The 24,184-nt window shown below is 49.3% G+C and overlaps 2 protein-coding genes and 1 long non-coding RNA gene across 4 annotated transcripts in view; 2 read left to right on the top strand and 1 right to left on the bottom strand.

Annotated features, from left to right (window-relative positions):
* BCL2A1 (BCL2 related protein A1) overlaps window positions 1-8,966 on the top strand; it is a 9,010-nt gene extending 44 nt beyond the window's left edge. Inside the window, exons 2-3 of the mRNA XM_008687830.2 lie at window positions 941-1,388; window positions 8,687-8,966. Of these exons, the coding sequence (XP_008686052.2) occupies window positions 941-1,388; window positions 8,687-8,794 (556 nt within the window). The 3' untranslated portion in view covers window positions 8,795-8,966. The remainder of the gene's footprint in view (window positions 1-940; window positions 1,389-8,686) is intronic.
* LOC103660240 lies at window positions 6,764-24,011 on the bottom strand. Its single transcript, XR_005838115.1, has 3 exons — window positions 23,873-24,011; window positions 23,028-23,148; window positions 6,764-8,300 (listed from the first exon to the last, which is right to left on the bottom strand). It is a non-coding gene; the product is annotated as an uncharacterized LOC103660240 (long non-coding RNA).
* Window positions 23,874-24,184, top strand: part of MTHFS (methenyltetrahydrofolate synthetase) — a 36,121-nt gene continuing 35,810 nt past the window's right edge. Inside the window, exon 1 of one of the 2 annotated variants that reach the window (XM_040642896.1) lies at window positions 23,874-24,100. In XM_040642896.1, coding sequence (XP_040498830.1) covers window positions 23,921-24,100 — 180 coding nt within the window. In that variant the 5' untranslated portion in view covers window positions 23,874-23,920. The remainder of the gene's footprint in view (window positions 24,101-24,184) is intronic. The other variant, XM_040642897.1, reaches the window with a different exon arrangement.

Here is a 24,184-nt window from a genome sequence, read left to right on the forward strand (position 1 = left end):
CCCCCCCCCCCCCAGCTTAAGGCTGCAGGGCCCAGGGCGGCGTCCCTGAGTGAGGCTCTGGGGCTCCCCACCCGCCTCCCCACCCCCGGCTGAGCTCCATCCCCTGTTGTCACTAGCCCAGCTCAGCTGGGCCACTGCCTTTTCTGCAGGTGACATTCACAGAACGTAAAATCACCCATCGCAACGTGAGTGATTCTCGGAGTCTGGTATAGGGACAGTGGCGTGCCACCACCGCCTCCGTGCGGCTCCGACACATTTCATCCCCAGTAAAACCAGCTCCTAGTAAGAGCAGGCCCCTGCCCCGGCCCCTGGCGCCAGCCGTCTGCGGGTCTCCGTGGGCTGGCTCAGAGCTAACACGCACAGCTCCTGCTGCATGTTCCCCCAGGGCCTCGGCACCCCTCCCTGGCTGGCCCGCTTCCTCCTGCAGCCCAGGAGCCGTGCAGGCCCGCGGTAGCCGGGTCTCTGCCGACCAGGCTTTGCGCTGTTTCTACCTTTCGGCGACTGAATAACGCTGCCGTGACCGCTCGTGTGTGAGCGTGTGGGACTGCCTTCAGTTCTTAAAAGTGGCACTGCGGGGTCGGATGGCACTCTGCACATATCTGTGTGCGGACCGGCCCGATGTGCTCACGGGCCGCCCACCGCCCTCCCCCCGCCGCGGGAGGGGGGCTGGTTCTGGTTTCTCTGTGTCCTGCCTTCAGCCCTGAAGTCCCCGAGTTAATCACTGACAGTTTGAGGAAGTGGCCTCTCGTTGAACCATTTTCCTCTTCCACGTTTTCAACTTTCTCTTTCACACACAGCCCACGCCCGAGAGTGACGAGGAGGAAGGACCGGTCCAGTGATGCACACAGAAATTCCACCGGCCTCCGCGCGTCCCATGAGTCACCGCCCCAGCCCCGCCGGCGCTCGCCTCATTTGGCCTCGGCTGCTGGTGGCGGAGCAGACGGCAGGCTGGCCGGCGGGGCGGGTGGAAGATGACAGACTGCGAGTTCGGGTACACCCTGACGCTGGCCCAGGACTACGTGAAGCACGTCCTGCAGATCCCGCAGCCGGGCTCAGCCCCGAGCAGGGCGTCCCAGGTGCTGCGGGACGTGGCCTCCTCCGTGCAGGGGGAGGTGGAAAAGAACTTGAAACCATGCCTGGACAGTTTCGATGTGGTGTCCGTCGACTCCGCCAGAACCATATTCAATCAGGTCATGGAAAAGGAATTTGAAGACGGCATCATTAACTGGGGAAGAATTGTGACCATATTTGCGTTCGAAGGGATTCTCACCAAGAAACTCCTCCAGGAGCGAATCTCCCCGGATGTGGACGCTTCTAGGATTTCTTACTTCGTGGCGGAGTTCATCACGACAAACATGAGAGAGTGGATAAGGCAGAACGGAGGCTGGGTACGTACGATGGGAGCCTTCTTCACTGCTCTTACCTTTGACGTAGAGATGGACAGTTTCTTGCTAGTTGTTAAAAACCCACTATTTTCTTTGGGTGGCTTATTTTTAAAGTTTCTCATTTTTAAAACAAGAAGACATTTCTGGCTCATTTCCAGGGAATCAGAGCTCTGTAGTTGGAAGATACATGTGCTAGCCGTTTTTATTCCTAACAGTGTCAACGATGGGGCTGAGATTCAGGGAGCCACGCGGCACCTCCCCAGTGCACTGCCCGCGCGTCAGCATGGGAGCCCGGGTGGGCATGGGCTCTGGCCAGGTTGTCATGACGACGTAGGTTTAGTAAACAAAGAGCTGGTGTGAGATGCTGTTGTATTTGGGTTGTTACTATGTTGCAAAACTCAGGTACTGTCTTTGCAAGTTCATTGTTTACAAACTGATATTTTTTCGGTTTTCTAATACAGCAAATTTTAGCTGTTAAAGCCTGTTGATAAAAAAGTAATGTGCTGTACCACCAGCAAGAAACTTTACTGGGGAATTTCCAAACAACAATTCACTTTATTATTAAAGCCTCAAAAAGCCCAAAGTGGGAGGTGGAGAGGGCTGTGTCAGAAGTCACTGAGAAGGGGCTTTTCACAGCCGGGCGGTCCTGCTTGTCTTTAGACCCAACACGCTTAACACTGACTTTTTTGAAGCGCTCGTGTCTCCATGGATCCTCTCCCTCCCACCCCCAAGCCTAGCCCTCTTCTCTCCCTAGAGGGGAGCTATGACTGTTATCAATCATGTTACGTGCAAATCTTTCCTATTGAATATATCCATAGGAAATAGAAAACATACATAGTATTTTTTGGGGGCGCCTGGGTGGCTCAGTCGGTTAAGTGTCTGACTTTTGATTTCGGCTCAGATCATGATCTCAGGGTCGTGGGATGGAGCCCCATGTCGGGCTCAGCAATGAGTGTGGAGCCTGCTTGGGATTCCCTCTCCCTCGGCCCCTCCCCCCACCTGTTTCTCTCTCTCTCTTTCCCTCTCTTAAAAAAAAAAAAAAAGAAAGAAAATATAATATTTCAAAGAGTCCTATGGAAAAAAAAAAGAATCCTACATATACACTCTTGTCCGTAGATGCTCTCAAGGGTCTGGCCGGCTCTGGCTAATGGAGCTCTGGGTTATTTCCACTTTGCCACCACAAACAGCACTTCCCCGAGCATGTCCGTTCATGCCCCGCTGTGGGAGATGGAATTGCTGGGTCCCTTTCTCAACGTACCAGGTCCTCGCCTTCCAGAGAGGCTCTGCGACGTTGCCCCCACACCTGCCGACCTGTCCTCATTTCCCCACTGCACAGGGTTGGGAGAATCTATCCAACTTCTCTTGTTTTAGTTCCTTCTCCCTTAGTTGCCGATGAGGTTGAGCACCTGTCCACACCTTTACTGACCACACACAATTCGGACTCGGGGAATTGCCTATTTATAGTCTTTGCCCATTTTCCTACTTTTTGTGTTTTTCTCATAGATTTGTAGCAATTCTTTCTTGTATGTTTTTATTTTCCCATATTTTTATATATGAAAAAATATACTTATATATATTATTTTTATATATAAAATACATTTTTATATATGTGGCAGATATCCTCTGGGATGTTAACTGTCTTTTAAAACTATAGCTGCCTTCCCTTATTATAAATGTTTTATTTTTATTTCGTATTTATTTTTTAAAGATTTTATTTTTTAGTAAATTCCATACCCAACTTGGGACTCGAACTCACGACCCCAAGGTCAAGAGTCCGCACGCTCCTCTGTCCGTCCGAGCCAGCCGGGCGCCCCTGGTTATTATAAATGTTCTAACACTCGATGGGGTCGTGTTTTAGGTGTTGTCCCCCCCATCATCCCCTTCCCGTGTCGTGATGGGGCGTCTGTTCTCCCTGACTCGCATGGATGTGGAGCTGGACGAAGCCTGGGGGTGGTGGGCCCAGCTCCCCTCCGGTCAGCTGTGGGAAGGTCTGCTGGCCACGGGTGGAGGTTTCCACTGAAGGCCACGCTTGTCTTGTGCAGGGGCCTGTGTGCTAGCCTGCAGAGCCACGCAGCCCCCCATCAGGCGGACTGTGCCCCGCTGCCTCACATGGTGCTCGTCACACTCACAGTGGTAACTGCTTCTTAAAAACTCAACTTCTCAACGACACAGTCTAAGAGCTCGTGGAACTCGTCTTCAGTGGGGAGTGTGGGATTGTCTCTGAGAATTTCCAGACGTGGACTCGTCTTCCCGGGGTGGCCCAGGTGTGAGTGACACACAGATTCACACGTGTGCCCACACGCACGCTCAGCCTTCACGGGGTCCTTCGGTTTAGGAGGCCTGGGAGCACCTGACTTTTACACCTGAAGAGCTTAGGTCTCGGACGTGGCATTTCCGTGGTCGGTGAAGGAGTGGCTGTGCGGGTCTGAGTCAGCATACACTAGCACGGCCATGTGAGCCCTTCCTCCCAGAGATGCTGACGCATCTGCTCGAGCGAGTGCACTTGACACAGGAAGGGTTCACCTCGGGGCAAATGGCACAGTCACATGCCTGCTCTTGTAGAGTCTAAATTTACAGATCGGTGAAAATCGCTCAGAAATGACAGATCTGGAAGCATAGGTCCATTGTCCTGTCTGCCACCCAGATTTGTTGTCAGTGGCTCCCAGTTAGAAGTGCACGGCTGTGATGCAAGGCGGGAAGAGCATAATTGGCATGCGACCAGAGAATATCTAATTTAATGCAGTTTCAAGCATGAGAACTTTGGGTCAAGAAGGCGCTGTGTGAGGCAGCACAGACGTTACGAGCAGTGGCTGTGAAGCAGACGGACCTGGGCTGGATTCCAGGTGCCAGCACCTCGTGCCCCTGGGAGGTGAACAAGTTAGCAAACTTCTCCGAGCCTCGGGTCCTCGTCTGTAAAATGGGGCAATAGTGCCATCTATGGCTAGGGCTGCTGTCTGGATGGAATCAGTCACTCATGTATGCGAAGCTCCTAGAACAGCTTCCGCAAGTATGTATCAAGTTTAGGATTACGGTTATTAGTAGTGGTTGTACTGCGGACATCCTTGGTTAACCACACTTGGTCTTCCTAAGCTATGCGCCCTACAATTAGACAGTAGTGCCCAGGGAAACCAGAGGCCCCGAGGGAAGAAGGAAGACCAGTGTATCAGTAGTGCGACCGGTCCACTCACCATGTGTTCCTTCTCATGCTTACCAGCGTGAGTGACTTTCTTTCCCCTTCTCCCCTCCCTCCCTTCCTCTCTCCCTTCTCGTCTTCTTTCATCGGGGGCTTCTCACCTCTCTCTCTTCCTCTGCCACGTGCACAGTCCCTCCTCCCGCCCTCTGCCAGTGTGAAGGGCTGCAAGCGGAGGGCCCCCGGCAGGTCTGAGAGGAGAGCTGCTGCCACCTTTTCAGCTGGCTCCAGCGTTCGTGAGTAGAGGGTGGTCCTTAACAGCCGTGAGGACGTGCCCCAGAGGAACCGCTGGCCACCCCCCGGCTTCCTGTCCCACCGAGCCTGGCCGTGCGCGCCCTCTCCCCCAGCGTCTGTGCCAGCGGAGTGGAAAGGCCACTCAGCCCTCAGCGTGACACGGGAACAGGACGCGTCGCGTCTGCTCAGCGCCCCATGGTCCCTCCCCTGCTCGGCAGAGGGCCTACGGCACAGAAGGCACCCCACAAATACGGGCTGACAGAACGACTGGATGGACTAACATGGGAGCTGAGAGCTGAATCCTGCTGTTGCTCAGCACCAGAGCTGTGACGCTGAGTCAGGGCAGGAACCTCACAGAACGACACAAGACATATGTAACTACCTTACGTACGTAACACGTAAGGAAGACAAGAACAGCTACCCTAGAGGGGAGTTAAAAGGCTGAAGACGTTCTGTAAGGGGGCCTTGTACAGTGTCAGATACCATACAACTGTGAAGCGTACGCGGGGAGTTTCAAGAGGTTTACACACGTAATTCTGAAAATCACGCGCATAGAAAGCCCCTTTGAAAGCTGGTACTTTCCAAGGAAGAGTGAAGACAAGTCATTCTCGTGTGCCTGCTGCTGCTGTTTTATGACCCTCTTGCTCTGTGGTCTGCACAAAAGGACGCGTAGAGACGCGTACGTGAGTGACTCCGTGTCCCGGTGGCACAAAGAGCTCGTCGTGAGTGACAGAATCTCCAGGAGTCCCTCACACCCTTGGATTAGATTTCGGGGCCAGATTCTTCCGGTGCTTCTCTTGAATGTTAACTTGAGATGTAAGATCATTTCATGAAGTGAGGTGAGACAGAACTCGAGCGTCCCCGCGGGTCCTTCCGGAACACTCTCTGACCTTGGGCATCACCCTCGACTCCACTGCCCAACACCCTACGTCAGGTTCATCGGTGAGTCCTGCTGGCAGCAGCTTTGAAACCGCACCCCCGGCGCGCCTAGGCCCCATCTCCCTCTTGACGGGGCCGTAGCCTGTCCCGTGTCCCTGCTCCCATCCTCGTGCTGCCCTGGCCTGCTCCCTACCCGGCAGCCAGATCATGCCGCCATGTCCTGGGAGGGTCGGAACCCTCCCTGGCAGCCCTTCCCCATGGAGCAAGCACAGAATACAAAGTCCTGACTGCTGTACTCAAACCCCATCGGATCGCATTTCCTAGGAGTCCCTCCTGCGCTCTCGGCTCCAGCCTCCCTGGAAAACTAAGCACACTCCCCACCCCCCCAGGGCCTTTGCACTGGCTCTTGCCGCTGCCTGAACCAACCTTCCCCCAGCAGTGTGCATGCCCCCCCCCCCACCGTGGCCCAGCTTGGGGGGGGGTCTCCCTCAGCTGCCCCCCAGCGGCATACATGCCCCCTGTGGCCCTCCCCGGGGGAGTCCCCTCAGCTGCCCCGTCTCTGCGGCACCCCCAGTGCTCGGCCCCATGCCCTGCTTCAGGACTGCATGTCTCGGTCACAAGCCTAGTGAGGCCCAGGCTCCTGCATGGTCAGTTCACCAGTCTGTTTCCAGTGCTTAAAACAGTGCCTGGCACGTAGCCGATGCTCAAGAAATATTTGTCGAGTGAATAACTGAGTGAATGATCACTAGAGAGGCGTGGGAATAATACCATGGTATCTTCCTAGAGCTAAACGATTCTGAGGGTCTGGTTTTCTTTGAATTTTTGAGGCAGGATATAATTTTATGCTTTAGGCTTTCTTAGTATAAGGTCAAGGTAATAGGTCTAAAAAGCAGTAAGATTGTATTAAAATGTGAATTTCTTTAATTGCTAGTAATGTTGCATTTTCCCCGTACGCTTGCTTGTGATTTATATTTCCCTTTTCAATAGCCTTTGCCTGTTCAACTCTTAAGGGCTTGATGAGGATTCTCTTACATCCGAATGAACTCTTTCATGATAAACATACATATTCTCCTAGTCAGCTCTTTTCTTTTTTTATTCCGTTAAAATACACATAACATCAACATTACCAGCTTAACCGTGTGTAAGTGCGCGTGTCAGCAGTGTTCACTAGTCCTGCCGTTGTGAGCCATCACCAGCATCTGTCCGCGGGACTCTGCGTCCCAAGCACTTGCTCCCCATCCCTGCGCCCCAGATCGTGGCAAGCACCGTCCCACTCTGTACGATTCTGACTGCTCTGAGTACTTCACGTAAATGGGATTATGCAGTATCTGCCTTGCGGCGACGGGCTTCCTTCAGTGAGCAACAGTGCTCGGCCGTCCGCAGCGCAGCGGGGGTCAGAGCGGCTTCCCTCTTTAGGCTGTCTAGCATTCCACTGCAGGAATGGACACGTCTGGGGAACCCGTTCATCAGCTGGTGGACGCGTGGGTTGCCTCCGTGTTTCAGCTACTGTGAATCCTCTCCTTTTACCTTCAGCTTTTTATAGTTAAACCCTCTAATCTTCCTAGAGCTGTATTTGTTGGTTTCTCCCTTTGTTGGCTGTCTGTAGTGGAGAAGCGGAACCTATGTGAGATGTTAACTGCCCAGTCGTAACAGATCGTGATCACGGTCGTGGTAACAGAAGCCGTCTGACAGAAGCCCTGTTACCATGGGCTTCAAGAAATCCTGGGAAGGGAGGCAGTGAGGGGCACGCGTACCAAGAGCGAGAGCTGTGTGCGTAAGTCCAGAGAGAGGAGGAAGGAGAGCGTTCCCCCAGTTAGGCCAGGACATCATGTCTCGGAGCATGACTCCACTTGCACGTATGTGGGCAGAAGCCGGCTTTCTTGGGCAACCCTTTGCCTGGCAAGTGCCCCTGACCGTGTCAGTGCTCTGGCCACACTCAGGCAGATGCTGGCGGGCACGGACCAGCGGGTCTCTTCCGGCTACCCAAGAGATGAACTTCGCGCGCTCTCCAATGTAGTCACCTGCCCCAGCAACTGCTTGAAGGCACTTGTCAGCCCAGAATCGGGACTCTGAGGCAGACCAAATGTGTACTAGGTGAACACTTAAAAATCTTATTCCAACAATTTTCTAATCCTTTGGGTGGTGGTTTGGAAGCCCATGGGATGAAAAGAACGGTTTTTGCATTCCCTTCCAGGCCCAGGCGCTAAGAAGTTAGGTAACCTCAGGCAACTCACTTTCTCTGGGGCCTCAGTTTCCTTGTTTGTCAAAATAAGAGAGGGCACTAGGCTGGGTGATATCAGAGGTACGCGGCAGTCAGGATGCTCTATAATTATCGTCAAAAATTACAGTGTACCATTCACACTCTATTGTTTTAAAACTATGATCAGAAGGAGAATGAATCATAATAGAAACCCCCACCTCTTCAGAGGCTCAGAGGCACGGCTGCGTCCGGCTTTATCGTGAGCCCTCATTCTGTTTACAAACATCAACGCATAGTTCAATGCCAGACAATTGAAAAAGAGAAGAAATGAGACTTTCTTTCCTCTAGAGCTGTGCTGTCCAGTGTGCAGTCGTTGAACACTTGACATGTGGCTAGTCTGATTTCAGATGGGCTGTAAGTGCAAAACACAGTGTATTGTAAAGATTTGGTACAAAGGATGCAAAATAGCTCTATAATTTTCATATTGATTATATATTGAAATAATATTTTAGATAAATATATTCTTTAAATTAATTTTACTTATTTCCTCTTACTTTAAAAAAATGTGGCTACTAAAAACTTGAACTTCTGTCTGTAGTTCGCACTGTGTTTCTGTTGGACGGCGCTACCCCTGAACGATGGCGCCGATGGACCGGGTTGGTGGGGGGGGGACCGGTGCGGGCACAGACGAGACCAACTGTCTAACTGTCTGCTTTAGTGAAGTGGGAGTTTTCTTGCTTTTCATCCCACTAAACTGTTTCCACTGATTTTTAAACTGTGAAATTTATTCTCCAATAGGAAGATGGCTTTGTAAAGAAGTTCGAACCCAAGTCTGGCTGGCTGACTTTTCTGGAAGTTATGGGGAAGATCTGTGAAATGTTCTCTCTCCTGAAGCAATACTACTGACCGGCCAACAGGGACACTCCCCATTGTGAAACTTGCTAGTTTCCTTGACTCTTGCAAAAACTGTTGTCAACACTCACTTCTACTTCTAAATAAACACCTTTGGTGATGTAACTTGATGTTTCAATGTTATGGAAATTTTGTTCTCGTTTTAATGAATAAATTGTATATTTGCTTTAGTGTGTAATTTGTGTCGTGCCTGGGAGTCGAGCAAGATGGTGAAGCTGAAGACGGGACGGGTATTGTATCGAGAGGATGAGGGCCAGGAAAACTCTTAGTTTTGGCTCAGGTCATGATCTTGGGGTCTTGAGATCAAGCCCTGAGTCAGGGTCCGTGTGCTCAGTGTGGAGTCTGCTTGAGGATTCTCCCTCCCTTTCCCTCTACACTTCCCCTCACCAAATAAGAACTTTTTTTAAAAGTTCATAAATTAGAAAATTATGTCTTTTTTTACATCCTGACTTCCAACTTTAGGTCCGTAAATTTGACTGCAGGACAGGAGCTCCACACTTTGTTCTAGACTTTCTCACGCTTCCTCGTCCTCCGGGGACACGATCTCTGTCCCTTCCGGGCTTGCATTACCTTTCTTAGGGAGTAGCTGAGCTAATAAAGAAACCGGAGCCCCTTGCTCTCAGGCTCTGTGCCTTCTCCCAGGGGATTTCAGTGGATTCATGCTTCATTTCCCCTGTGATTAGCTGATCTGAAGAAACCCCTTCAGAAATCACTCTTCCTAAAGTAGAGGTCTACTGCACAAGCCTGCCCAGAGATTTCACGCACACGCTCTCAGCCCCAGTCTAGAGCTCCCCACGGCCGCTGCGGACTTCAGAGAGCCAGAGAACTGAAGGGTTTCTGTATTTCACTGTATTTTATTTCATCATGACAAGTGCACTCCCTAATCCCCATCACCCCCCGACCTCTCCAGCGGTGACCATCAGTGTGTTCTCTGTAGTTAATCGTCCCCCGTGATTCTTAACAATGTGGATGAGGACACTGGGGCAAGTCCAGTGTAGGGAAACATTTTTTGCATTCGTAACTTTGGCTGATTTATCAAATCACATCTGAGAGCCAACTACCTGGGCCACCTGGGGCTTGCGTCTGTCTGAATAGGGAGCATCTCTAGCCTGTTGTTTCACCTCGTGCTCCCAGCCCCCTGCTCGAAGGGGGAAGTCCTACCTTCATGTTCCCATGAATCAGAACGAAGTGCTGAGTCATGAATGGACGGGAAGTGCGTGTATGGGTACTGCTACCTGGAATACATTTGCACAAGAAACCACAAACCATGGATTTTTTTAAAGAGAGCGCTAGAGAGCATGAGTTGGGGGTGTAGGGACAGAGCGGGAGGGGGAGAGAGAATCTCAAGCAGGCTCTATGCTGGGCATGGAGCCCAACACGGGGCTCAATCCCAGGGCTTGAGTGGAAATCAAGAGGCAGATGCTTCACCGACTAAGCCACCCAGGCGCCCCCAAACCCTGGCTCTTATGCCACGACGATCTTGTTAACAACAGAGTAATAACTGCAATTTAGAACTGTATGCCAATAAAGTTGTTAAACTCAAAATGGCAAGGCACAGAATGGAACGTAACACATGCCACACTAATATCTGACAAAGGACTTGCATCGTGAATATATTAATACTTGTATTTCAGTAACAATACAACCATCAACCAAATTTAAAAACGGGCAAAAGACTGGAACATACACCCCAGGAAAGCAGATGGGCCAAGTACGCATGGAAAGGGTGCTAGACACCACTGATGACAGGGAAACGCACATCAGAACCAGCATGAGACCCACGCACGGCCTCCCGAATGGCTCCCATGGAAAGGTCGGACAGCACCAGGCTCTGGGGGAGGCGTGGAGCCACGGGAACGCGCTCACGCACGACTGACACGGTGTACAACTGTCCGTCTGGAAAACAGTGTGACAGTTTCTTCTAAAGTTAAACGTGCACTGACCCTAGGGCCCAGCGGTTCCCCTCCTAGGTGTCCGCTCAACAGAAATCAAACATGTGCACACTAATCACAGCAGCTTCATTCATAATGTTAGGAAGACCCGGAAACAACCCAAATCTTCCACAAATTGTAGCACGTCCACAGGACGGACTATTACTCAGCAATAATCGGGCACGGGGTGCTGGCTTGCGCAACTGGACGGACAAATGTCAAACACACGCTGAGTGAAAGGAGCTGGTCACGGACGAGGACATCGTGTGCTGAGTCCTCCACATGGAACCAGAGAAGACAAATCTAACAGCCGGCGGGGAAAGCAGATGAGGGGCTGCCTGGGGCTGGGGGACCGACCAGGAAAGGTCTTCTGGGGGTGATGAGAGTGTTGCACACCTTCACTGTGGTGGTACACGGTTGTCAGAATTCACAGAGGCGCTCACATAAAACAGGCGCGTTCTATTATAAACCACATCTCAATGTAGTTGATTTTTAAAAAGCTCTGGGGCGCCTGGGTGGCACAGCGGTTGGGCGTCTGCCTTCGACTCAGGGCGTGATCCTTGTGTTCTGGGATCGAGCCCCACATCAGGCTCCTCCGCTATGAGCCTGCTTCTTCCTCTCCCACTCCCCCTGCTTGTGTTCCCACTCTCGCTGGCTGTCTCTATCTCTGTTGAATAAATAAATAAAATCTTAAAAAAAAAAAAAAAAGATAGACACTCATTATAAACAAGGCACACTAAGGAAAAGTATAACAGGAGAGAAATAACATCATCCCAAATACTAATGGAAAGTGGAACGCCGTCGGGGCGCCTGGGTGTCTCAGCTGGTGAAGTGTCCGCCTCTTGGTTTTGGCTTGGGTCGTGGTCCCCGTCAGGCTCTGCGCTCAGCACCAAGTCTGTCCCTCTCCCTCGGTCCCTAATTCCCCGTGCTCACTCTCACTCTTTCTAAAACAAATAAAACTTAAAAAAAATACAGTGGAATGCTGACTGCTCAAATAAAATCATGAAGCACTGTCCATTCATGGCCCTGGGCAGGGACAAGGACGCTGCGCTTGCACACTTAAGCCTGTGGACGCTCTGCCAGGCCCTCTGCACAGGTGGCCCTCCCTGCCTTTCAGCTACGACCACCCTCCCCCCCCCAACAAAGCCTCGCTGGCCTGTTTCCAGCACCTTCCCCCGTAGACTTCCACAGCTGTTGTCCCCTGCTTAGGACACTTCTCTACCTCGTCCCCTGCTCGGGCTTACTCACCCTCCAGATCTCAGCTCAGAGGTCGCTGCTTTAGGGCTGCCTTGCCTGACGGGGCTACGTTCTCCTATTACAGTCTCCCCCGACACCACTATCAATGAGAGTTCTCTATCAGTGTGATTTGTAGATCAGTGTATTGTTTCCCAATAGACAGCAAGCCCCTGGGGGGCAGGAACCTTGGCTGTGTGTGCTCACCTTTCTATCTCAGGGTCTGGTTCAGAGCCAGGTAAGAGCTCAATAAACCCTTGCTTAAGAAACCGAAGAATGGACGTGAGTTGGCTTGGGAAGGTGTCGCCCATGAGGCCGGGCGAGGCTGAGCGTCAGGTCTGCTGACCACGGCAGAGTGAGGGCGGTTTGCTGGTTGTTCTCCACGCGCTAGAGTCTCCAGAGAAGTCCTGGCCTTGAATCTCATTTGGTCCCCCGAAGTAGCTATTACCCCATCTCAGCAACAGGCTTACAAGCAGGAAGCAACTCGGCCCAGTTCATGGGGCCGGGTGGGTGGGTCACGCTGGCCCTGAAGCCACGCGGCCCTGACCGCCCTGCGCCGCCTCCTCCCGCCCCACTTCCTCCTGGTCCCGTGGCACTGCCTGGATGCCGACTTCCCCATCCCACACACGCTGGACCTGTGCGTGAAGGCCAGCGGGGCAGAGCCGGCTCCCCCCCGGAGGGCACGCCTCCTCAAGAGCCAGCCGGGGGTCCCCGTCACCCTCTAAGCGTCTCCTCCCTGTGGAACTGCCCTAACTTCAACTGGTCATCGCTCTCTTGGCTCTGGAAGCTTTCTGCAGAGGGTGCAAAGCTGCTGACGGGGAAATGCTGCTCTGTGTAACTCCACAGAGCACGAGCGTGACCCCTTCCCTTACACGAGCCGACTCCGTGCGGCTATTTCTGCTGGCGGATGCTATTAGGGCCACAGCACAGGATGACATGGTAAATCATCTGGCCACGGTGTTGGCGGGTTCTCTCTGAGTCATCTGCCTTAGGAATGAAGGCAGCATTCTCAAGACAGCAGCCGGAGCCTAGCGCTATGATTTGTTGCCTTAACAGAGTAAACCTAACTGGCGAACCGGGAGAACCAAACCCGTGACCAGTGTTTTCTGAAACTGTTCTAGAGCTCAAGGCTGGTAACTCTGCTATCTGAGCAGCTGAAGAATGTCTATATAGGAAGATTTACTACGGATACTTGCATCTAGATACAGGTACTTTGACGCGATCTCGTTCCCACTGACTGCCGCTGGGGTGGCCTGAGAGCTCCCACGTGCCCTGCGCCCAGCCCCAGCTGCGCACGCTGCACCTGTACTGGTGCGTTTTCCTCCCCGCCTGTTAGGACTGCGGACCCATGTGTTGGGAGGCCAAGCCCTACACTCGTAGAGTAGACCTCCCTCTGTCCTGCCTCTGCAGAATATCGCTTCGGCCTCCCTTAATGTAAAACCAAACAAAACCAAACACACAACTTCTCAGTGACTACCCTGTTTTTCTGCTCTCATAGAAAAATTCCTCAAAATAGAGTCATACTTGCTCTCCAAACTCTCTCCTCTCATTGCCTCTTGGACCCTAGTGTTAATCAGACTCTCACCCCCTTAGGAAGGTCAACGATGGATTCCCAGTCCTCAGATTTCCTGGCAGGATGACATCGGGCACAGCAGATGACTCTCTACGTTGTTAGCGAACTTCGGGGACACGGGTCTCTTGGTTCTCCCGTGTCACTGGTCGCTCTTCCCACCTCCTTCAATGAATTTGTCTCCTTCAGCCAAATGCCCACCCCTGAATAATGAGGCACCCCTGGCTGGTCCTCGGCTTCCCTCTCTCCCACACCTACACTCAGACTTCAGGCAGCTTATCAGTGAGCTGGCTTTACAGGGCCAACCACACACACTGGTGGCCCCCGAGTTCACACCTGCAGCCCAGACCTCTTCCCCAAACTGCAGACTCAGATGTTCAACCGCTGATCCAACATTTCTACCTGGATGTTTAACAAGCGTTATCAAACTCCATCGTGTGAAATCTCAATACCTGTCCTCACTCCCTCAATCCGTAACCCCTGCATCCTTCGCCATCTTGGTTAATGGCACCTCCACCTCTCCATCCGCTCAGCAAATCCTTTAGACTCTTTGACTCCTTTTCTCTCAGACCCCAAATGCAACCCATCAGGAAGTACTATTTGTTTCCATCACCAAAATCTACCCAGTAGTCAGCAATTTGTAATCATCCTCATTACCACCACCCTGATCCACACCACCTAAAACCTCTTGCCTGGATTTCGCAGTAACCCACTAACTGGTCTCCTGCCCCTCCACAGCGTCTTCCCAACACGCAGCTAGAGGGATCCTTTAAAAGGTGAGAACTTGAATGAGGACGTCACGGGGATGAAAGGTGCAGTGTAGAGAATACGGTCAGTGGCAGCGTGACAGTGTTGTGTGGTGACACACGGGGATCACACCCACGAGGAGCACAGCGTAATGTAGAGAGAAGGTGAATCACTATACTGTGCACCTGAAACGAACCGTACAGTGTGGGTCAGCTACACTCCCAGAAACAGAAACAAACAAATGTAACCTCTACTCAAAACTCTCTGGTGCTTTCCACCTCACTCCAAGTAAAAGCCAGAATTCTTACAGCATTCTTACAAGGATTCTTATTCTGTTATTCCTACAACGAAGCTTTCCACAGCCCACCTGCCCTGTGAACAACCCGAGCTCATCCCTGCTGTGCCAGGCACACTCTGTGTCCCTCCCAGTCTCCTGAGTTCTGCCTGGGATACAGTATGGCTTCCGAAGGTAACAGACTTGGGGGGACACGGATGGCGATGACTCTATCATGAGCCCCCCCCCCACGCCCACAGAGTTGTCTGGGGATTCAGAGATCTAAGCAGCAGCATCCCTACTGTGGCAGGTACATGTATGCTTCCAGAAGTATAATCTTTGACCTAGATGCAGCATGTACCTGCAGAACTGTTACCGTGTTCTCAAAGATTTGGACTAAACAAGGACTCTTCCCCAAGACAGTTGACGCATTACTGAACTAGACAAGGCTCTTTTCTTATTACAGGGTTCTACCCAGCATACAGAGCCATCCAGAGTAGCCATGGACGCCAGGAAAACAATGCCTCCAGAGTTCAGTAGAGGCGTCTGACCACTAGGCTGCCTCCACTGGGAGTCCTCGGACAGCTCTGCTCGCCTGTTTACCCCGTCCTTTGGCCTTCAACCTTGTTAATATTCAACCAGCTGCTCAAACCATGAACTAGGTTTCTGGGAGTCATCCTTGAACCTTCCTGTCCTTTATTCTTGTTCTTCAACCAAAAATTAACCAAATCCTGGCAACTTGACTTCTTAAATCTCTCTTCATCCATCCACGTCTCTCCTTCTAGCTCCTTAACTCCTACACGAATCCAAGCTACCGTTACTTCCACCCAGGCCACTGCTGGAGGGGATGTGTACCCTCATGCATCGCTGAGCCCTCTGGTACATTCAGTACAGCCAGCAGCCTCATCTGAAAAGTAAATCCAACGTCACCCCTTTGCTTAAACTCATTCAGTGGCTTTTCATTACTCTTAGGAACTCAAATTCTTCCACCAAACTCTGTGTCATTTTTCCTCCCCACTTGAGTGTGGACTGGACTTAGTGACTTGCTTCCAAAGAAGAGAGTGCAGAAAGGAAACAAAGCTACAGTGGAGAAGCCTGGCCAATACTACTTCAGCCTGGTAATCACAGGTAACGTACACTGACAGCATGTACCTTTGGGTATCGTGTGATGAAAAGGGCATTTAATCTCTACAGTCTTCTTCCCCAAACCCATAACCTCGTGAAAACATCCATCACAAATTGAGGGACATTCCACAAAATACCTGACCAGTACTCCTCAAAACGTCAAGGTCATCAAAGAACAAGTTAATTCTGAGAAATCCACAGTCAAGACGAGCAAACTAAAGACGATGGGACGTCCGGATGGGACCTGGGACAGACACAGGCGTCAGTGGGAAACTCGAGAAATCCAAATGAAGTCTGGGGTTTAATTAACAGCAGTGTATGGACGCTGGCTTCATGCCTTGGACACGTGTGCCATGGTAATGCCGGGTGCTAACGCGGGGTGGGGGGAACACATGGGAACTCTGTATTTCCTTTCCAACCTTTATGTAAATTAGGTCTTTAGAAAAGTTTATTGAAACACAAAGAGACAAATCAAAACCACCCCATGTGGTCCGGACCCAGCCCCTCAGCCTTATCTCCTGCCTCCCTCTGATGAGCCTTTTCAGCCATCTTTCAATTCCTCTGGAATGTGACCTTGTTGTTCCCTTTAGGGCCTTTGCACATAGTTGTTTCTTCTTAGAAAACTCTCTCACCTCCCTGTCTCCGTTCTCACCCACCCTGTCGCCTGGTTAGTGCTTACTCAACCTCAGAATTGCAGCTGCGAGGCCACTTCCTTGTGACAGGGGCGGGTCCTCAGACATCTCCTGATCTGTCTAGACGGAGGGAAGGATCTGGGCAGGCTGACTGCAGTAAGAGCTGGCATGATAGTTCTAGTTCTTCCTGCAAACCGACACTTGGCTTGTACACCAATCTGTGGTAGAGTTTCCTGAACTTTAATATGGATACAAATCTCTTGGGGATCTGTTAAGATAAAAATAGAGATTCTGGGGAGGGCCTGAGACCCTGCCTGCCTGACAAGGTCCCAGGTGGCACTGATGTCGTCGGGTCACAGACCATGCTCAAAGTAGCAGGTATTGGTGTGCGTGCGTGTAAATGAACTCAGTGTGTGTTTCACTTTTGATGATGGAAACTCTAGTCATTGCTACTATTCCATCTTCGAACCTGCCCGTCCCCGCCCACTTGCAAATTTCCATACAGTTTGTTGAATGGAAGGTATGCAAGCAGTGCAGCGTCATGGATGTGAATCAGTGGGTTTCCTTGGTGACGTTATGAGTTTTCTTTTTAAATTTCTCGAATGGCTACCTACCGCTTAGAGCTGAAAGAGCCACCCTTTTCTGAATATGCCCTAGTTTGTCAGGTCACTCCTCAGTGCGGGTCAGTACTCCAGCTATGGTTTGATCAGGGAAGAATACAAGGGGTCTTTTCTCTCAACCTGGACTTTCACCAGAGCTTGACATTTTACTAGATTCAACCAATTGCTTTCCCACCGAGTTTGCTCCTGACCCAGACTTTACTCGCTGACTTAACCAATATCCACCCAGCAGCCACGCCATCCCGGGTCCAGTGCGGAGCACCGAGGATACCAGCCACGGTTACACATGGTCCCAGGCTGACAGCCTACTGGGGGGACAAGAGCAGGCGGACAGAACACTGCTGGGACTCAAGACGAGGCAGTTTAGCACTGATTTCGGAGATCCTGATTTCTTTCACGTAGTAGTTTTCTACGTAGTAAGCTTGGGCAAGACACGTATGATGTCCAAACCTATTTCCTGTTCTGTGAAAACATCACAGTAATACTGATGTCATAGTTTCTGTGTCAAGAACTTAGCATAGTACGTGGCAAAGCAACCTCGATAAATGCTAGCCATCGTTGACGGTGTTCTTCTAGTTCACATGGCCACTCTCCTCTCACCATGCTAAGCAGTCCTATGTTGACGCCAAGAATCGACTCACACAGCCCTGCAATAAGGACCACGGGATATTCTGTCCGGGAGACAGGTAGGGGGTTTACGTCAACCACCCAATAGCACACAACTGAGGAAGTCCCTGCTGGACAGCTTCCAGAGGTCCTCTTCCTGGCTGCGGCTTCCAGGGACTTTTCTCCCTTTCTCTTCCCTCAAGTGCAGGGGCACTGACTATGTTGGCTCCGCCCCGGCCTTTCTATTTGACTCCCCCCTTCCCTTTCGGAAGCAACAGAAGCTCCTCTGACCATCTTATGTACAATAGGTTGGGGCGATCTTTTTATTTTAGCTTTCGGTCGATCACCCAAGTGCCTTATCAAAGCATTTCCTCTTAAAAAAAAAAAGTCATAGACATGGTGCTTTCCTAGAATAATTTGGTGAATAAAATGTCCCTATGAGCACATTAGGACAGCTCTGCAATCAGCCATGCCCAGGGGGCTATGGAAGCACAACGCACTGTGCTAGGGAGTGGAAAGTGACAGGGCCTCGCAGGTAGTTGAGAGGAGAGGTGTCCTCTGATGACAGGTTTTTACCAAAGGGATTTTTAAGAGACAGTGATAGGATGAGAATGTTTTCTTCCTAAGGAAGCTAAGTTGGGCAGTGCTGAGACCAGGTTGTAGGAGAGTTCGAGCTGGCAGATCAGTTAGGAGCCGGATGTAACAGGCGGTTAGTAACTGTGTACTGACTTACACTTGGGTCAACTGAAACTTGTAGTGTTTTCACAGGATGATCTCTCCCACTCCATGCGTCCACCAAGTTTATTTACTTAACAGTTTTTTAAAATCTCTTCTTTTGAACTAATTTTAATCTTACAGAAAAAGTTGCAAAAACAGACTTCTCATATACCCTTCATCTAACTTCCAAAAACATCTCACATGATCATAGTACAGATATCCAAAGAAAGAAACTAATGTCAATTATCACACCATCACCTCGTGTACAAGCCTTACCTGAATCCCACCAGTTTTCCCATTAACACCCTTTCTATGGTCCCGAAGCCCATCAAGGACAGCCGGCTGTACTTAACTGTCCTGTCCTGTCTCCTTCGTCTCCAACCCCTAAGTTTCTTGGTCTTTCATGACCTTGAGACTTCTGAAGAGTGCTGGTCAGGTGTTTACAAATGTCTCTCAATTTGGGCTTGATGTTTTTTCATGATTGAGGTTTTCAAGATTTTCCTGATTTTTTCTGGCAGGAAGGAATACCACATGAACGAATTTGTGTCATTTTCAGTGCACCATATTCGGGGGCACGTGTCTTATCACATGTTAACATCTACTAAGTAAGTATCTTGTGGGGAGATACTCTGAGACCACAAAAATGTTCTGTTTCTTATTCTTTTGCCCGCTGCTTTCAGCCCCCATCAACAGTTCTTGCCTGCAATGACTGTAAGTGCAATGTGTGCCTATGGTGAGTCTCGATTTCCATCATTCCTTCCATATTTATTAACTAGAATTATAGGATAAGGAGTTTCGTCTACTTGGTTTTTTGTTATTTATCATTATTCATTTATCAATCACTGTGGACTATGGATATTTACTTCATTTCATGGGTTATAGAGTAAAATTATTATTTTGTTGCTCAAACTCCATTTTGGTCCTGGCTCCCCTTCTGACACGCTCCCTTCTGCTGGGATTACTTCCTTACCCTGTGGCACCACGAGATATTCCAGGCCCATCTTGCTCCTGCCTCAACTCTGGAAGCCCTATTTTTTTGTTGAAGAATGACATCTGGAAACCAAGATCTGGACACTAGATTTCACTGCTATGGAGGGTTATTGCTTCTAGGTCCTCTCATGAACAGAACTAGGAAACATTAAGTATACGTATCCAACACACATCTCTATTTCTCTAGCTATCCATTTGTATATATAGTTAAAATCACAAATTTATATCAACACTTCCAATTCCAAGGCAACACAACAGGGTTCATTCCAACCTTTAGTCCTTCCTTATTTGTAACTTATTTTTCCTGACGGGGAGAAACTGGGACTCTCATTATCTACAATGTATTTACTTATTTGCTCAATTCTAGAACACAGATAAAGTAGTTTCACAGTTACTAATTTATAACCCTATGAAAAACAAATGTCTTAACTGCAGTGCCATATTAGTGCAAAGCTGTTTTAGTCTTGTCTTACAGTAGAAAGTCAAATGCTGTTTTCCGAAGTTACTAAGTTGGTTCTTCTCTTCTCTACCCTTTGTGGTAAGTGTCAACCACGTACAGCACGTCCCGTTTTGTCCCTGCTTGCATTGTTTCGGTTTCCTTCCACACCCTGGCTGTATGTACGTGCCCACATGTGTATGCAGACTGGCATGGTTCTGAGGGCAGAGCTACCCGGACCAGTGTCGTCGAAGAAACATCACTCTCCCCTTGTCACATGGCTATTCCCTTCCCACTCGCCCACCGTCCTCACCTATTCCCTATGGGGACCCAAAGTTTGTTTCTGGTTTATGTTTATTATATTTGGGGTTTTTTTCCCCCCAGAGATGAGCAGATACATGTAGATTTTCTTTTATACTGTTGTTTATTTTATGGAGATGTAATAGACATTAAATTCGCCCTTTTAAAATGTACAGTTCAGCAGTTTTTAGTACATTCACAGTGTTTTGCAACTATCGCCTCAATCTAATTTTAGAACATTTTCATCGCCCCAGACGGAAACCCTGTACTCCACTCCCCTCCTTCCCAGCCCCAGGCAACCACACATCTACTTGCTGTCTCTATGGATTTGCCTGTTCTGGGTATTTCATATAAATGGGACCATACAATACGTGGGTTTTCGTGTGTGGCCTGTCACTGGGCCCATCCGTGCTGTAGTGTCTCATGTTCCCATGAGTAGGAGGGTTTTTTCTTCATTTCCTTGCCAATGCTCACCTTCCGTGTTTCTGACTACAGCCACATTAGTGTGTGTGAGTGGTATCTCTTCGTGGTTTTGGTTTGCATTTCTCTAATGACTAATGATGCTGAAATCTTTTCACATGCTTATTGGCCATTTGTGTATCTTATGTGGAGGCCGGTCTATATTTAAGTCTTTGGCCCGTTTTTAAATTGGATTATCTTCTTTTATTGTTGAGTTGTAAGAGTTCTTTATACATTCTGGGTTCAATTCCCTTATCAGATATATGATGGTGTCCTTTAACGTACTGATGTGTTTAATTCTGATGAAGTCCAATTTACTCTTCTTTTGTTGCTTGTGTGTTTGGTGTTATAACTAAGGAACCACTGTCTAATCCAAGGTGATAAACATTTATGCCTATGTTTTCTTCTAAGAGTTTTGTTTCAGCACTTATATTTAGGCCTTTGACCAATTTTGAGTAAAATTTTGAATATGGTGTTAGGTAAGGGTCCAACTTCCCTGTTTTCCATATCCCATCACTGTTTGTTAGAAAACACTATTCTTTTCCTATAGAATCATCTTGGCACTCTTCAGGAAAATCAACTGACCACGAACGTGGTTTATTTCTGGGCTCTCAATGCTATGCCATTTTCCTATCCTTCTATCCTTACGCCAGGACCCTACTGTCTTGATTACTGTAGCTTTGTAGTGACTTTTGAAGTTCAGTAGTGTGAGTTTTCCATTCTTGTTCTTTTTCCAAGACTGTTCGGTTACTCTGAGTTCCTTGCATTTCCATGAAAATTTTAGGGTCAGTTTGTGGATTTCTGCAAAAAACCCAATACCTGACAGGTATTGCACTGACTCTATAGATCAACTGAGAGAGTAGTCCTATCTTAATATTAAGTCTTCCAATCCATGAACATGACATGTCCTTTAACTTATACAGGTCTTCTTCCTTTCTACAACACCATGTAGTTTTCAGAACTCTAACACTTGTTAAATTTATTTCTAAGTATTTTTTTTTATGCTATTGCAAATGAACTTGTTTTTTTAAATTTGAGACTTTTTGCAGTATTTTAAAAATCTGTATTAGGGTTGTCTAGAGAAAGTGAATCAGTAGGAAATCTGTATATACAGTTTTATTACGTACACCTTACATCTCGTTATATACACCTATTATTATATATACTCAATAACATATACATTATAAGATGTACATATAAATCTCCTGTTTATATGATCTCCTGTTGTATACGTAACTATATAGTTGTCCATTAAACAACACAGACATGAACTGCATGGGTCCACTTACACATAGACTTTTTTTCAGAAATACAGTCCAGTACAGTAAATGTATTTTCTCTTACGACTTTAATAACATTCTTTTCTCTAGCTTACTCTATTGTAAGAATACAGTCTATAACACAGAAACAATCTAGGTGTTCATCAACTACGTTTTCTGTAAAGCTTTCATCAATGGTAGGCTATTAGTTAAATTTTTGGAGAGTTGACTGTGTGGGGGTCAGTGCCACTAATCCCCACATTGTTTGAGGGTCAGCTGTGTATGGAGCTTGATGGAACCAATAGGAGGTATCTACTGATAACAAGACTTATGATGAAGAACTGGCTCATGGGATGATGGAGGTCAGCAAAATCTCCAGAGCCATGGTCCCAATTTGAATCCAAAGGCCAAGAGCTGCTGTAGAACCAGAAATATGTGTAGTATGAATAGTGCCAGGCTGGAAGACTGGTCTCACATCCTGCAATTTTGCTGAGCTCCAGTTAACTAGTTCTAATCGTTTTGTTTTTTTTTTTTACAGATTCCTCAGGATTTCCTGTATATAAGATCATGTCCTCTGCAGAGATTGTTTTAATTCTTTCTTTCCAGTCTGGTTGCCTGTTCCTATTTTTCTTGCCCAACTGCCCTGTAACCTAACTTTTAAAGAGTTCCTTTTTAAAAGAAATTAACTCTTTGTGGTTTATGTTGCAATTATCTCCTCTTGTTTGTCAGCTGTCTTTTAATTCTGTGTATGGCTTTTTATGCTATGCAAAATTACAAAAAACTTGTATGTAGTCAAATTGATCAGTCTTTTCTCTTACCGCCTTTCCCGGAACTGCCCTCTCCTCTACCACTGCTACAATCTCAGGTTTTACACTAGAGCCTTAATCCATTTGGAGTTTTTTCTTATGTATAGTGTGAAATACGGACATAATTTTATCTTGTAAAAAATGGCTGTCCAGTTCTCCTAGGACCGTTTATTAAAAAAATGATGCCAGCCCCAGTCATTTGAGATATCACATTTGTCATATACTAAATTTCCATATGGCTTCAGGTCTATTTCTGTGCTTTCTGTTCTATTCCACTGTTCTCCTGTGCGGCAGAGCCATACTATTACCATTATAATGGTTTTATAGTATGTTTCAAGATTTAAAAGGGCCAGTTCCCCAGGGGGACTTTCATTTTCAGTGTTTTCCTGGCTATTCCTTAATGCTTGTTTGCCCATAGGAACTTCAGTAAAATTGATTAACATAAAACTTATTAAATTTTCTCAACTTCTAATTATTTTACAGTTCAATCTCTTTATCTGTAAAATAAATGAACCCTCTCACCTTTTCATCAGGTCACTGGTGTCAACGTCTGAGGGGTAAATCTAGAATTTAAGAGCCTTTCTTCATACTGAGTTATTTCCTTGAATTATGGCCTTCTTTCCTCCCAATCCAGGTAAATGCCCTGCAAGACAAAGAAAACTTGGTGTCTCCACGTCCTCATTGTTCATTCCAGAAGGAACAGAGCATTCATAGGAGGTGGAAGTTCCAGGCATTGCAGAGTGAAAACACTGCTGGACCCTGAACCTGTCATAAACAGGGCCATTTACTCTGAGTCCTGAATTCTCCAGAGGTGAACACAAAATGCACCTGCCGCCATCAACCGTCTGTCCGGTCCCTCAGTAATAAACCGGCTCCCTCCCACCCACTGGAAAAGAAAAAGAGAGGAAAGCGTTTTTGCCCCCCCAACCCAAAATTCATTTTCCCTTTAACCAGTAGGTCTGTGTATCCCGTGTACTTCTCGTCGGCCTGCCCCTGCGCTCCTGCCAGGCTCCACACAACGCCTCACGGGGCAAAGCTCACTCACAGAAACCTAGGCCAGCGCTGGGGCCCCGACGGCGCCCCCTCCCCGAGCTCAGGCCGGGCCACAGGCGGGCCGGGAAGCCAGGGCCAGGTGGTTACTCGCTCCCCGCCCGGGAGGGCGGAGAAGCCCCCTCCCCGCGGCCGCACCGAGCCCGGAGCCTGGACAACAGCCCCCCTCCACCGACCCTCCCCCCTCTCCCCGGGGCCGCCCCGAGGCCTGACCCTCCCTCCTGGGGTCCCCCTCCGACCTCGGATCCTCCTCCGGGTCCTCACCGGGCCCGAACCCTACCCCCTCCCCCGGACCCTTCCCCCGGAACCCTACCGACCTTGGACCCTCCCCCTGGCCGCGGGGAACCCGGTCCCAGTCGGGAGGCATGCTGGGGGCGGGGCGCCCACGACCCGGAAGCGGGGACGAACAGAGCGGCGCCCGAAAGATGGCGTCGGCGGTGGCCGTGAGCAGCGCCAAGCGGAGCCTGCGGGCCGAGCTGAAACAGCGTCTGCGAGCGATGAGCGCCGAGGAGCGGCTGCGCCAGTCCCGCCTCTTGGCCCAGAAGGTGCGAGACCGCGAGGACCGCCACCTCAGCGGACCGCCACGCTCGCGGAACGGCCAAGCGGCTCTGGGTTGGCGACTTGCGCAG

The sequence above is a fragment of the Ursus maritimus genome, unplaced genomic scaffold (genome assembly GCF_017311325.1).
Source record: "Ursus maritimus isolate PB19 unplaced genomic scaffold, ASM1731132v1 scaffold_27, whole genome shotgun sequence".
Lineage (NCBI taxonomy): Eukaryota > Metazoa > Chordata > Mammalia > Carnivora > Ursidae > Ursus > Ursus maritimus.